This window comes from Lutra lutra, chromosome 17 (assembly GCF_902655055.1).
Source record: "Lutra lutra chromosome 17, mLutLut1.2, whole genome shotgun sequence".
Lineage (NCBI taxonomy): Eukaryota > Metazoa > Chordata > Mammalia > Carnivora > Mustelidae > Lutra > Lutra lutra.
In genome coordinates, this window is record NC_062294.1 from 52,984,613 (window position 1) to 52,998,126 (window position 13,514).

Below are 13,514 nucleotides of genomic sequence, written 5' to 3' on the forward strand. Positions count from 1 at the left end.
CTTTTTCTGAAAATACTTTTAATGCTCGGGTCTCTTGTGGGTGGTGTGCTGAGCGGTTATCCCATGCGCAGCCTGGGCGTGGGCGGCACCGCCCTTTTCGAACTCGCAGCGGGAACGGCTGGGCAGCAGGCGCACTACGCCCTCCTCGGTGTCGCTGTCGACCATCGTGTGCCTCTCTCGGCTGTTGATCAACACCGCAGCTCGCAGCGCCGACTTGACAGCGGTCTCCACCCAGCCGTGCGGGTAGGCCGTGTGCTCACCGGCGAAGTAGATGCGGCCGTAGGGGACCGCCCAGTCGTAGTCCGGTCCCTCGTCCTTGTCTTCATGCCAGAGCAGCGGCGGCTGCACCACGAAGCCGCCCTGACTATGCGGGTCCTCCGCCCAGCGTTTGACGATGCCGCTGCCGTCCCACAGCCGGTACACAATCGGCCCGTGCAGCGCCGCCACGTCGTCGAGCGCCACGCGCATCGCGTCTTCGGGGCGCAGGCCGGCGAACGACGCCGCCGCGTCCGACCACGTGTACGAGGCCAGCAGCAGCGCGCCCTCGCCCGGCGGCGGGTAGAATATCACGCGCGACGGGCGGGCGGTGCTCGAGTGGCCGCCCTCGATGTGTTCGTCGTGCCAGAAGGGCCGGCGGAAGCTCAGGAACACCTTGGTGGCCGGCACGTAGTGCAGCGCGCGCAGCGCCTCCTGCCGCCTTCGCGACAGCGGCGGCGAGAAGGTAATGCGCTGCAGGGCCGGGCCGCTGGCCGTCAGCAGCACCACGTCGGCGGTCATGGCCTTCAGACTCCGGGCCCTGCGCGAGCTGGCGATGTGCACGCGCACATCGTGCGTCCCCTGCGTTATCGCCACGACAGGCGCGTGCAGCAGCACCGGCCCGGACAGCGAGCTCAGCAGCGCTCGCGGCAGCAGGTCCCAGCCGCCCACGATGCGGCTGTACCTGCAGGCAGGGCGGGGGCGTGAGCCGGGAGCTCGGGCCCTGCCGCTCCTCGTCGGCTCCTCCCAGCGGAACCCTCCCGGCGCACTCCCGGGTCGGCGTTTTAGTTTTTGGCTGCAGGTCCCCTCTTCTCCTGCCCACTCCCTTACGGGCCGGTCACCGGCCTGCTCCTCGCTGACCCCGCCCACTCATCACCCCTGCCCTCGCCAGTCCCTGACGTCCCCCAATGGCCAGGGAGCAGAGAAGTGTCCGAGCCCGGCATCGCTCCCCTTCTCCTCTGGGCCACGCCTTCCTCCGGGAACCATTCCTACCCAGTTCCTCCCGAGGACCCGGGATGAAGAGGCGAGTGCGGCAGGACACGGGCGCCCCTTCTCATCCTCCCACCAGTCCCGACCCCACCCAACACCGACGGTCCCGCCCGCCCGGTTACTCGCGCCCCGGGTCCTGTTGGCCCCGCCCCTGCCCGCTGGCCCCGCCTCTCACCGGAGCCGGTCGCTGAGGCAGCTGTGGGCCCTTAGGGCCTCAGCGAAGCTGAGATAGAAGAAGCCGTCTTTGGACATCACGTCTCCCAGGAGCCGCACGGCAGGCTGGCTCAGGTTCCCCTCCCCGAGAAGGTATTCCTGCAGGACCGGTGCACGCCCAGGTCAGGACCCAAGTGGGCCGCACCCGAGCCTCTTGGTTCCCTGATGTGACAGTGAACTTAGTACGGTTCTCTGAAGCTCAGGGATCCAGTCCCTGCTGTTGTGACAGATGAGGGAAGAAAGCCCAGAAAGGGAGCATGTGCTGAACCCCGGGTCAGGCAGGGTTCCCACCTTCTGACTCCAGGGCTACCGCCCCACGGGCACCCTCCTTGTTGGGGTTTCTCAGCGACGCTGAGGCCCCCCACTTACCAGGAGCGTGTGTTTTTCAAACTTCTTCATTGCCTTTCTGCAGCCCAGTGTCTTGAGATCTTTGAGGGCCTGTGGTGGGACAAGAGGATGACACTGAGCTCCAGGGGCAGGACCGCAGAGGCCAGGTTGGTGTGCAAACCCAGGGTCTCCTCCTGCACCTGCCCCCACCAACCATTTGCCACTCCTGCTCAAGCCACCAGGTCTTTGCCCATGCTGTGCCCTCCACTGCAACCCACCGTCACCGCTCTGTAAAGTCTCCCCAAGATGTTACTGCCTCTTCCTGCCCCAGCCTCAGCCCACCCTCACGGTGTCATGCTCAGCCCCACTGGGCACGGTTTGTTCTGCATCTGTCCCTAGCCTATGAGTCACTGCTGTATCCTGCTGGTGCTCAGTGATTGTCACCTGGATGGCTGTGGGCACAGACAGAAGCAGAGTCCCTTCTGCCACCCGTCAGCCCCGAGGGGCTTAGTCACTGGTTTCTCTTCTGCCCAAGGCCCTCTGGTGGCTCCCCAGTGCCCAGAGCCCCAGGGCTGTGCCCTCAGCTGGCCCCTCGGTCACCATCTCTTAGGGCAGCTCCAGTTCTGCCGCACTACGTACAGGGCCCAGTGCCCCCCCCTCCCCCGCCGACATCTGCACCTCTGCACGGTTCCCCACAAGCGCCCACCCTTTACCGTGCTGTTCAAGTCTCTTCCCTTCCTGACAGCCCCGTTTCACCTTAGCCCTCTTCATTGTCCACCTGGCTTCTCTCTCGTGGCCAGGGAACTCCCCAAAGGATGTGCCCCTTCACTCACTCGTCATTCACCCCGAGTCTCCCTAGGCTCCCTGGACAGTGCCAGGTGACAAAAATGGCCTCAACTCAGTGCCCACCCTTGTCCCAGAGGGAAGACAGACGATTAGGAGCTCCCAGAGGAGGCCAAGGCCTGCTCCTCCCTGAGGGCACCAGGGAAGGCTTCCTGGAGGAGGGAGGTTGGAGCTGGTTCTTGGGGGATGAGCAGGGTTCTCTGGGTGGGAAAGGGAAAAGGCCTTCCAGGCAGGGCAGGAAGCGCTAGCAAGCAAGGGCACGGGTGCAGAATGTGCAGGAGCACAGTGGGTACGAAGGAGGACGGAGCTGGGGTGTTTGGGGCACCATGAGGGCTTTGGGGGTAACAAAAATTTCTTGGAGGCTGGAGTGGGTGGGAGAGAACAAGCCATTCAGGGCTTGAACCTGAGGCTAAGGCACTGGGGAGCCACTGGAGGCTGTGAGTAGGGGATGAGCAGGGTGAAGGTCCAGGGTAAAGGATGAAACCTGAGCTGGGGCGCGGGCTGTGGGGACCCAGAGGTGGGAATAGTACAAGTGATCAGAGGACAGGAAGGATGGGGCAGGGGGTACCGATGGTGGAAGGGAGAGGGAGGGAGCTAGGATCTCACCTAGGGGTCTGCCTGCCTGGGACTGGGGTGCGGGTGATGGAGCCATTATGAGAGGGGAGAACACAGGACTATGAGTGGGGTTAGGGAAAGATGCTGAGCTCAGTGGGAGCTGCCGGGTCCCGGGGTACGGCCAGGGGGGCACAGACAGAAGTCTGGGTCTCCAGAGATGGATGGGGAAGATCTTTGATCAGCAGATCAAAGTTTAAGCCAAAGACATAGAAGGGGAGGCTGTCGGGACTGTGTGTGTGTGTGTGTGTGTGTGCGCGCGCGCGTGTGTACAGGGGTCAGAGACCAAAGGCTGATGGTGCTCTGGGGACGCGCAGCATTTCTGGGAAACCACAGAAGAGCCAGCGCCAGGCCAGCAGACGGGAGGAATGAGAGACACAAGCAGCCAGGCGGGGAGGAGGCTGGGCAGAGGCGAGAGGGGCCCGGCCGCAGGCCTCCGGCTGCCTACCTGGTTGAGAGCCATCTGGTAGATCTCTTCGGGTGAGTGGCCCTTCTCCCTGGGGCGCAGCTTGTAGCCCAGCTTCTCGGGCATCTTCTCCACCACGTAGTTCCGCAGCTTCAGGTTGTTCACTTCTATCCACGTGTTCTCATCGTACTGAGTGAATTTGGTCAGGTTGAGCCCTAGGCTCTTGCAGAGCTCGTGGAGGATCCTGCAGGAGATGGAGGGGTTGGTGAGGGCCGGGCAGGGCGAGCGTGTGAGCCGGGGGGAGTCGGGTCCCCTCTCTGGGGCTCTGGGGATGGGCACCAGCCTGCAGTGCAGCTAGAGTCGGGGTCCTGGGTGCGGGGGGCATGGAATTAAACGGGAGCAAGGCTCGAGGCTGGACGGCTGAAGGTGTGGCCGTTCGGGTCTGTGTCTGGAGCAGGATCTGGCTTTCTCTGGGGCGGAAGTGGGACTGGGGACAGAGTTCGGGTTGGGGAAGGGACAGGTTAGGGTCTGGAGGTCTGGCTGGACGTGGTGGGGCTGGAGATGGGAGATCCTCAATTAGGAGGAGGACAGAGGGGGAGGTGGAGTCTTGATGCAACTTGATTGGGGGCTTAGGTTTGGGGTCAGGGTTGAAGTTCAGTCTGGCCCTGGAGTGGGGATGGAGTTGGGGATCTGGCTGAGTCTGAGCATAGCCGTGGGGCTGTGGGTGGCTTTGGTGTGCGCCTGGCTGCCTGGTCAGTCCTTACCTGTGTGAGCTGGGCATGCGCATGGCTCCCAGCTCCCCAATCCAGCCTGTCTTCCGGTCCCGGTAGGTGAAGATGCGGCCCCCGATCCTGTTGTCTGCTTCCAGGATGGTGACCTGAGGGACAGAGGGGACAGCAAGCAGGGCCCTTCAGCTCCTCCCACTGAGCCCCCATCCCCAGCTTTCCATCCCCACCCACGGTAGCACAGACCTTAACTAGAGAAGGACCCCCTTCTTCTTCTTTTTTTTTTTAAAAGATTTTATCCATTTATTTGACAGAGAGAGATCACAAGTAGACGGAGAGGCAGGCAGAGAGAGAGAGAGAGGGAAGCAGGCTTCTTGCTGAGCAGAGAGCCCGATGCGGGACTCGATCCCAGGACCCTGAGATCATGACCTGAGCCGAAGGCAGCGGCTTAACCCACTGAGCCACCCAGGCGCCCCCTTTTTTTTTTTTTTTTTAAGATTTTATTTATTTATTTGAGACATAGATCACAAGTAGGCAGACAGGCAGGCAGAGAGAGAGGAAGGGAAGCAGGCTCCCTGCTGAGTGGAGAGCCCAATGTGGGGCTCGATCCCAGGACCCTGAGATCATGACCTGAGCCAAAGGCAGAGGCTTTAACGCACTGAGCCCCCCAGGTGCCCCTAGGACCCCCTTCTTTATAGAGAAGTGAGAGGAGCTGGGAGAACAGATGTCACAGCAAACATGGACCATATGACACTCTAGACTACAGCAGGAGACGACAAGCCAGATTGCAAAGGGACTTCCCAGCTCAGAGGGTGGGGCGATTTCCTGCAGGCACAGAGGTCCTGGCAGAGCCCATTCTCATTCTCAGATTTCAGTGACGGGGCAGTGGTTAGATCTCAAGGCTCACTTCTCCTTGAGTGGAGTTTCCATCTCCACCAACACAAACTCCCCCCAGGAGGTCAGAGGACATTCAGAGGGAATTCCCTCAGGAACATGAGAGAGCAAGACAGGGAAATCAAAGGCCTCTCAGCCTCCCTCTGGGTTTCACTCCCCAGACCAAGGGACAAAGCATAGCTCTTCTCCCACCTCCTACCAGCCCCGTAACAGGCATGTGGCCGGGCCCCTCTACCCAGGACTCTCAGACCGCAGCAGGAAAGACTCAAGGCAGACTCCAAGCAGCTCTTCTCACCTTGTGTCCCGCATCACTGAGCACCTTGGCAGCTACCAGCCCAGCTGCACCAGCACCAACCACAATGACCCTCTGAGGCTTCGAGGTCCGATTGAGGCCCAAGGTCACAACCTTGAGCAGCACCTCATAGTCAGGATCATGCATACATTTTTCAAAGGGATCCTGGCTGTGGGAAGTCTTCCAGTCCGGGGAGGCCTCCAGGCTGAGGAAGAAGGAGACCAGGACGAGGAGGTACCGGGCTGGAGGTAGGAAGGACGGGGATAGTGCGCATGTCAGTAGGCTTGTGTGGGGGGAAATGTGGGCTCCATCCCGCTGTCCCTGTGCCCTTTCCTTTGCTTACTTACCTAATGAGGCCATAACTCTTGGTGGGAGATGGTGTCTAGTTTGGAGGGGAGGCAAGGGTCACTGTGACAGGGGCCTGGCCGCCCCTATGGCCTCATCCCTCCGTCTATCCCATCTATCCGCCTCCTGTTCTGTACTCACCTGTCTGCCCTTCGGTCCCCCTCCCTGCACTCCTTTCTCTTCTCCGTTCCCCTCTCCTCTGTTCTCCCTGTCTCCAAGTGTCTGTTTCTGGGGGTCCCAGTCTCTGCAGCCTCCTCTCTACCTTGGCTCTCCGTGGACAGCAGCAGCACCTCTGTCCTCTGTCGCTCCCACTGGTCTGCCCCGTCCCCCCTTGCCTTTCCTTAAAAGAGCTGAGCCCCGCCCTCCCCTCCCTCTGGGAAATCTGTGGCAGGGGAAGCGAAACTACTTTCCTGGGTTGTAGGGTCAGGTGCTCAGGGTTTAGTTGAGGCTGGAGGGAGTGGGTGTTGGGGAAGGGGGGTTGAGAGAAGCAAATCAGTCTATTTTCTTCCTCTTGCCCCAAATAGTTCTGGGGTAGTTGGAAGGCCAGAAATAAATGCTCAGGTAACCATGCAAAGGGGGCCTGGTCTCAGGATCCCTGTGTCTGCCCTTGGGGCTGCATGTTCCCTGTGACAGCCCCCAAGTCCTTCTGTGTGTCAGTTGTCGCTGTGCCCTGAAGGGCCCCTGCTGGCTCCAGTCCCCTCCCACAGAGCTGCTCTGAGCCTCAGTCTCTGAGGCCGGCCTGCCCGGGTCCTGAGCCTGATGCCTGCCCACACGGTTCTGGTCTGCGGCTGTCAAGTGGAGGCCATTAAGTGTGGGTAGAATTAGGCAGTGAGTCCAGGTCTGGCCCTGTGAGCAAGCACCTGGGTCAATACTAGAACTTGCTCCTTAGGAAACGCCAGCTGCCGCCACCGTGCGGGTAACTGGGAGGGCTCAAGGAGTGACCCCAAGGAGTGACCCCCTGCTCCTCAGCCCTGCGCAAGAGGCAGCCCAGGATAAGTGCTCATCCTTCCCATCCCTCGCTGAGAGGCTCAGCTGTGTTGCTCCGCTCAGGCTAGGGTGCCGAGGACCACCTCTGCCAAAAGGCTGCAGGGGCCTCTGGCCTTGGCGTTCACCACCACTCTATGTGGGGTGCATTTTCCCGAGGCAGGCAGTGAGAACAAGATGACCCGGCTGCAAGGAGCCCCCTGACCCCTGGCGGCAGGGCCCTTCGGCTTCTGGGGCTTTAGCCAAGGGGACGTGTGGTAGGTCCCTGAAGTGGGTGGAGGTAGAAGGCGCAACTTCGGGGATTTTTCCTGGCGTGGGGCAGAGGTGCCAGGCAGCTGGTGAGGACTGAAGCCAGAGGCAGCAGATCCTCTGCAGCACAAGATGGGAAAACCCAAAAGGCTACATCAAAGGGGGATGTGGTTTGATGGAGGATGGGTGGGGGGGGGCTACGAGTCAGAAAACATATGATGCGGGGGCCTGGGAGGCAGCGGCCAAGAAGGAAACACAATCCGCTGAACAGAGCCTTGAGCCTCGAGACTGACCGCCAAGGAAGCGAAGGGCACAAGTCAGCACAAATGGCAGAGACCGTCCCACGGTGAGGACCCACTAAGGTGGTCCTGGTTTCAGTGCTTTGCACGGACTGTGCGCCCTCATTGTGCTGCACTTGACAGAGGAGCGATCTGAGAGATGGAGGGGGGTAGGCAGGGGAAGACCCCAGGACTTACCCAAGGCCTCAGAGTGGGAAGGCCTTCCCCTGGCCGCCCCTGCCTGCTTCCCTCCCGGTGGTGCGGGGCACCTGAGCACTGCCACGCTTGGACAGCACTCACAGGAGCAGCAGCCGCAGGAGCACGTGGCACGATCGCTCCTCTAAGCCCAGGGGCCTCGTTGGAGGGGAACCCGGCCCGCTGACCAAAAGGCTCATGCCCCGGGTCCCACAGCAGGAAATGACAGAGCTGGGGGTCGTGCTGGCCCCCGGCCGGAGGCCCATCAGCTCTGCTTCCTTAAGGCAATGTCCGCACAGAGAAGGGAGCAGCCGCAGCATGGAAGCAGGAAGGGTGGAGGCAGCAGAGCCATGAACTCCTGCACTTGTCTAGGCATGAAGTGTTGGTCCCCAGAACAGCTTGAAGGGTCCCGCTGGGGTCCCTAAGCCGACCCCCCTGGTTTCTCTCCCATACAGGATTGCTGTGCAGAGCTCCCTGGCTCCCGGCACACACCCCGCCCCCCCGCTGGCTCCCTGGACTCTTAGAGAAGTGAAACACCAACCTCAAGGGGTCAGCGGGGCAGGGAGAGGGAGGGAGAGGAACCCACTCATGAGGTGCCCCAGGACTGGGAGCCAGCAGGGCCCGAAAGGGTAGGGACCTGCCGGGGCAGGGTCTGGTCGGCTGCCTGCTGCTGTGCAATGCCTCCGGGTGCCGTGTACCGCCACGTCCCAGGTACTTCATACGTTTTACTTCATTTACTCCAGTGAGGATCCTGACAAGATGGGCTTAGCTGTCCCCATTTTCCAGTGGAGAAAACGGAGGCCCAGACAGGTCACCCGTGAGAAGCGGCAGCCCCTGGGTATGATCCCAGCAACCTGGCTCCAGGGCCACATTCTGAGACACCCGTTCGGCAGCAGCAAGCTCGGCTCATGAACGAGGGAGTGGGCCAGGCCAGGGTGTCTCTGCCTCATCACCACTGATGTCTGGGGCCATCTCTGAGGGGGTCGTCCCGTGCGTTATAGGATGCTGAACAGCCTCACTGGCCTTTACCCACTAGACGTCAGTAGCACTTGTCCCTCGAGCTGTGACCACCACAGATGTCTCCAGACATTGTCAATCATTCCCAGGGGAAGGGGAGGCAAAATCACCCCGAGAACCACTGGGCTAGGCTCAGGTTGATGCTGAATGGAACACTGAACCAAGTGGCCAGCTATGGTCCCAGAGAGAGACCTGGGTCCAGCTGGCAGGAGAAGAAATACTGGGGGTCACACAGCTGTGCGAGGGACAGGGCTCGTGCTTTAAACCTGATTTTCTCTGAGGCAGTTCAGAGACAGGGAGTGGTTGCTACGAAAACTTTGACCAAGTCCCTGAGGCAGTAGGGCGTGCCCAGGGGATGCCCAGGGCCCCAGGGGGAAGTCAAGGGCCCAGACCTGGATCAGGGAGGGGCTCAGAGAGCAGAGGACAGACTTACCCAAGGCCCTTGGTCTATGGCCTGACTCCTGGACAGAGTTCCCCTTCCCAGAGAGCCCTCCTGCCCCTCCTCCCCCCTTCCAGAACCCCTGGGCCCCATGAGGGGGCACTCACTGCATGGCTGGCTCTGGGGGGCTCTCTCAGCACCCATGGCCTTTCTGGTTAGCCCGGGACAGAAGTCATCGTTGGGCGTGTACAAAAATGGGGTCAATGGTGGTAGCTTTGTCCTGATTCCGTTAGACCAAAGGTGTCAGGGTCCTGGTGAGTTCAGAGCAGTTGGGAGGCTGTGGAGGCAAGTACTCCCTTCTCAAAAGCTTTTTATTATGGAAATTTCAAACGTCTATAAACACAGAGAGACTGGGATGATAAACCCAAGTGCACCATCACCTCCTAGCCCATCCTGTCTCATTTACATTTTCTCCCTCCCCCACTGCATTATTTTACAGCAAATCCCAGACATCTTATTTCGTAGGTAAATACTTCAGGATGTTTCTCTACAACAGAGGTCTACAAACGTTTTCTATAAATATTTGGGGCTTTGGGGGCCACACTGTCTCCATCTTGCCTACTCAACTCTGCCCTCCGAGTAAGTAGCCACAACATGTGTAATGAACTGGCATGGCTGTGTTCCAATAAAATTTTATTTACAAAAACAGGAAGTGGGACTGTAGTTTGCCAACTTTTTCTTTTTAATTTTAAAAAAGATTTTATTTATTTATTTAACAGAGAGAGACACAATGAGAGAGGAAACACAGGTGAGGCAGTGGGAGAGGGAGAAGCAGGCTTCCCGCTGAGCAGGGAGCCAGATGTGAGGCTTGATCCCAGGACCCGGGGATCATGACTTGAGCTGAAGGCAGACGCTTAACGACTGAGCCACCCAGGCACCCTGTCAACCAACTTCTGCTTTAAAAAAATATTAGAACTTATTTGCTTTAAAAAAAAAAAAAAAACCCCAGAGAGGGGTGCCTGGGTGGCTCAGTGGGTTAAGCCTCTGCCTTCAGCTCAGGTCATGATCTCAGGGTTCTGGGATCGAGCCCCACATGAGGCTCTCTACTCAGCAGGAAGCCTGCTTCCCTCTCTCTCTGCCTACTTGTAATCTGTCAAATAAATAAATAAAATCTTAAAAAAAACAAAACAAAAACAAACTACAATACCAATTACATTTAAAAATGGCATTCAAGTCCCAATTTCCTGGATTGTCTCAAAAATTTTTTTTTTCCAAGTAGGCTCCATGCACAGTGCGGAGCCCAATGAGAGACTTGAACTCAAGATCCTGGAATCAAGACCTGAGGTGAGCTCAAGAGTTGGAACACTTCACTGAGCCACCAGGTGCCTCAAAGGAGCCCACTTTGCATTTGAGTGATATCAAGGGTCTTTGCTCAGTGGATTTGGGGTTTGTGTCCTTAGAACCTGGGGGTTTATGTGACCCCACGGCATCAGGTTGGGCCCGAGCCTGGCAGAGCAGCACACCAGGTCTGGTTTTGGCCACGGGGAAACCTGTGGAGGTCATGGGGTTGAACCAGGATGCCGTCTGGACGTGAGGTGCGTGCCTAGGTGAGTCACTGATGTTTGAAGTGATTAGTGCCACTGCGTGAGGGCTGTGGGACAGGCACAGGGGCAGTGTGGGACAGATAAGTCTGGCTGGCAGCTGGCTGGTGTCCAGAAGCCAACGTGGTTTTTGAGGCTGAGGGATTTTGTTCCTGGGAAGTTCTGCAGAAAGCCCTTGCCCTGAGAGTCTGAGGGCGGACTTTTCAAGCACCCAAGTAATTTCAAGGTAGATTGAGAACTTGGGAGCCGTGGTGTGCTGGGTCCTAGCAGTGCACAAGAGCTGATTTTTTTTTTTTTTTAAGATTTTATTTATTTGACAGAGGTCTCAAGTAGGCAGAGAGAGAGGAAGGGAAGCAGGCTCCCCGCTGAGCAGAGAGCCCGATGTGGGGCTCGATCCCAGGACCCTGAGATCATGACCTGAGCCGAAGGCAGAGGCTTTAACCCACTGAGCCACCCAGGCGCCCCGAGCTGACTGATTTTTAAGATCTTTGGTTTTTGTTTTGCATGGCATTCTTGAAAAAAAAATTATACACATTTAATGATTAGTCTTATGAAAAACAAATTTAGGGGTGCCTAGGTGGCTCAATGGGTTGAGCCTCTGTCTTCAGCTCGGGTCATGATCTTGGGGTCCTGGGATCGAGTCCCACATTGGGCTCTCTGCGCGGCGGGAGCCTGCTTCCCTTCCTCTCTCTCTGCCTGCCTCTCTGCCGACTTGCGATCTGTCAAGCAAATAAATAATCTTAAAAAAAAACACAACAAATTTAAATACTCAAACTCACCATTTCCCAATCATTCAATTACATTTTACTATTATGTATACTCTTGAGGAGAAGCAATTATATCTGTAGGTGTCAATTTCCCAAACTCCTGGTCCGTGACCTCACATCCGTGGCTGGCAGTCAACCCTGGAGAGGGCCTCTACATCACGGGTATCGGGGGGTATCGGGCATCGGCATTTGCCAGCCATCAGGGCTTTCCCCTACCCCCACCCCGGAGAGCCGACTGTTGGGTTTCCCAGCACACCACTGCTTGGGCATCATTCATTTCAACCTCTGCTAGGAGATGAAGGGAGACGTGGCTCTGGAAATCTTTAGTTGTTTGAAACACCTGACCCTTCTGATCCAAGCTGCGCCCGACAGGCAGAGGCATAATCCTGGGGAAGCAGCTGGGCTCTAGAATCACTTAAGGGCTTCCTTGAGATGGAAAGAAAAGCCATAACCATACATCGAATTGCCACTCTTATCCCTCAACTGGGAGAAGAAATGCAGTAACCGCTTACTGAGAGATTCGCCTTTAAAAGCCTCTGCCGCCAAATTTAGTCACCACATTTGCTGTCTTCATACTACTTAATGAAGAGGAACTTAAGTAGAGGCCGTTTGTCGGGACCAGCAAAGACGCGCATCTGTGTTTTCTTCCTGGAAGGGAAACTGCAGTTACAACGAAGCCATCATCTGCAGGGTGGCACCCCGTCTGCCGCTGGTCCTTTGGCAATCCCGGGGACCCCTCCCTGGTGCTCCCGGGAAGCCTGTTGGGGCCATCTTCCCCCAGGGTGCAGGAGCACCGTGACCATCGTCCTGATTTATAATTGTGTTTTCCAAAGTGGGGTGCCCATGGTCCCTCAGGCCATGGGAATAAGTGATCTCAGTATTTCCATTTAAAGAAGTACCTATGTGAAGGCAATTAAGCGTTACTATTGTTCAATATGCAAAACAGGTCAATTAGATAACACGGAAAATGCAAGCTCAAGAAAAGTTTTTAGCCCCCAGCGGCAACCTCCAAGTGAGCAGGAACACCGGTCCATTTTTGTGACCCCAGTACCAGATCAGGATCTGGTATATAGATGCTCCAAAACTAGATGTTGAGGGGCGCCTGGGTGGCTCAGTGGGTTAAGGCCTCTGCCTTCGGCTCGGGTCATGATCTTGGGGTCCTGGGATCGAGTCCCACATCAGGCTCTCCGCTCAGCAGGGAGCCTGCTTCCCTTCCTCTCTCTCTGCCTACTTGTGATCTCTGCCTGTTAAATAAAAAAATAAATAAATCTTTGGGAAAACAAACAAAAAACCTAGATGTTGAATGAATCTATGTGGATAAAATATAAATGACCTCCTACTTTCCAGGATGACTTGAGGCTGCTCCATCTCTCCTCCCTTTAGGGAGAGGGAACAGATCCGGGTCTTGCACTTAGTCAGGGCTCAGACTGCACAAAGGGCCAGTGCCCAGGGAGAGGAGCTTTCAGAGGACCAAGTGGGTTAGTGTGGGGTCTCCCCGCTCCTCTGTTCCCCTCCCTCTCCTGTGGCTTCTTCTTAGACAGGACACTTGTTCTCGGAAGACAAAGATGGTCCAAGGAAATGACTTATGACCAGGACTTTGGGAAAATGGACCATCCATCTCCAGAAACTAGCTCTGGGCATTCCTTAGCAAACACACGGCTTAGCGAGGCAGAGGCTGAAGGGGTAGACCTCCACCCCAAAGCAGAAGATCCAAGCGCCTGGCATCATTCTCGCCCAGAGGAGCCAGGGAAAGAGGCAGAATGCTGGGCCAGTATCTGGAAATGACCCCCATACAACTCCACATCCCAGCTTCGCCTGTTTCCCACCTTTGAAGCATGACTAGTTCCTCCAGCTTGCCCTAGGAAATGGAGAGGAATGCTGCCGACGGCACCTGTGGCCTCTGAGCGAACGCCTTAGGGAAGATGGCGGAGGAACGGACATGCATGTGTATCTACGATGAAAGCCAGAACATCCCCGGCACACACCATGACCTGCATCTGTGTGCATGTGCGCCTCAATGATGGATTGTCTAGTTCTGGTTTCCGAGTTCCAGACAATGGGCACCCCACTTGATGTAGTCTTCTGGAACTGCTCTTTTCCCCCAGCTTTCTAAGTGATACACACCAATGGCACCTTTTTTGC

General features: G+C 57.3%; 1 protein-coding gene across 4 annotated transcripts in view; it reads right to left on the bottom strand.

Annotated features, from left to right (window-relative positions):
- Nucleotide 1: 1 nt before the first annotated feature.
- The window catches only part of IL4I1 (interleukin 4 induced 1), a 37,759-nt gene continuing 24,246 nt past the window's right edge, over nt 2-13,514 (bottom strand). Inside the window, exons 2-9 of one of the 4 annotated variants that reach the window (XM_047712168.1) lie at nt 11,885-12,020; nt 9,172-9,315; nt 5,561-5,799; nt 4,411-4,523; nt 3,689-3,890; nt 1,828-1,896; nt 1,421-1,557; nt 2-940 (exon numbers count right to left, since the gene is read on the bottom strand). In XM_047712168.1, the coding sequence (XP_047568124.1) occupies nt 19-940; nt 1,421-1,557; nt 1,828-1,896; nt 3,689-3,890; nt 4,411-4,523; nt 5,561-5,799; nt 9,172-9,208 (1,719 nt within the window). In that variant the 5' untranslated portion in view covers nt 9,209-9,315; nt 11,885-12,020 and the 3' untranslated portion in view covers nt 2-18. Of the gene's footprint in view, nt 941-1,420; nt 1,558-1,827; nt 1,897-3,688; nt 3,891-4,410; nt 4,524-5,560; nt 5,800-5,904; nt 5,940-6,043; nt 6,238-9,171; nt 9,342-11,884; nt 12,021-13,514 lie in introns of those variants that run through there. The other 3 variants (XM_047712167.1, XM_047712170.1, XM_047712169.1) reach the window with 3 other exon arrangements.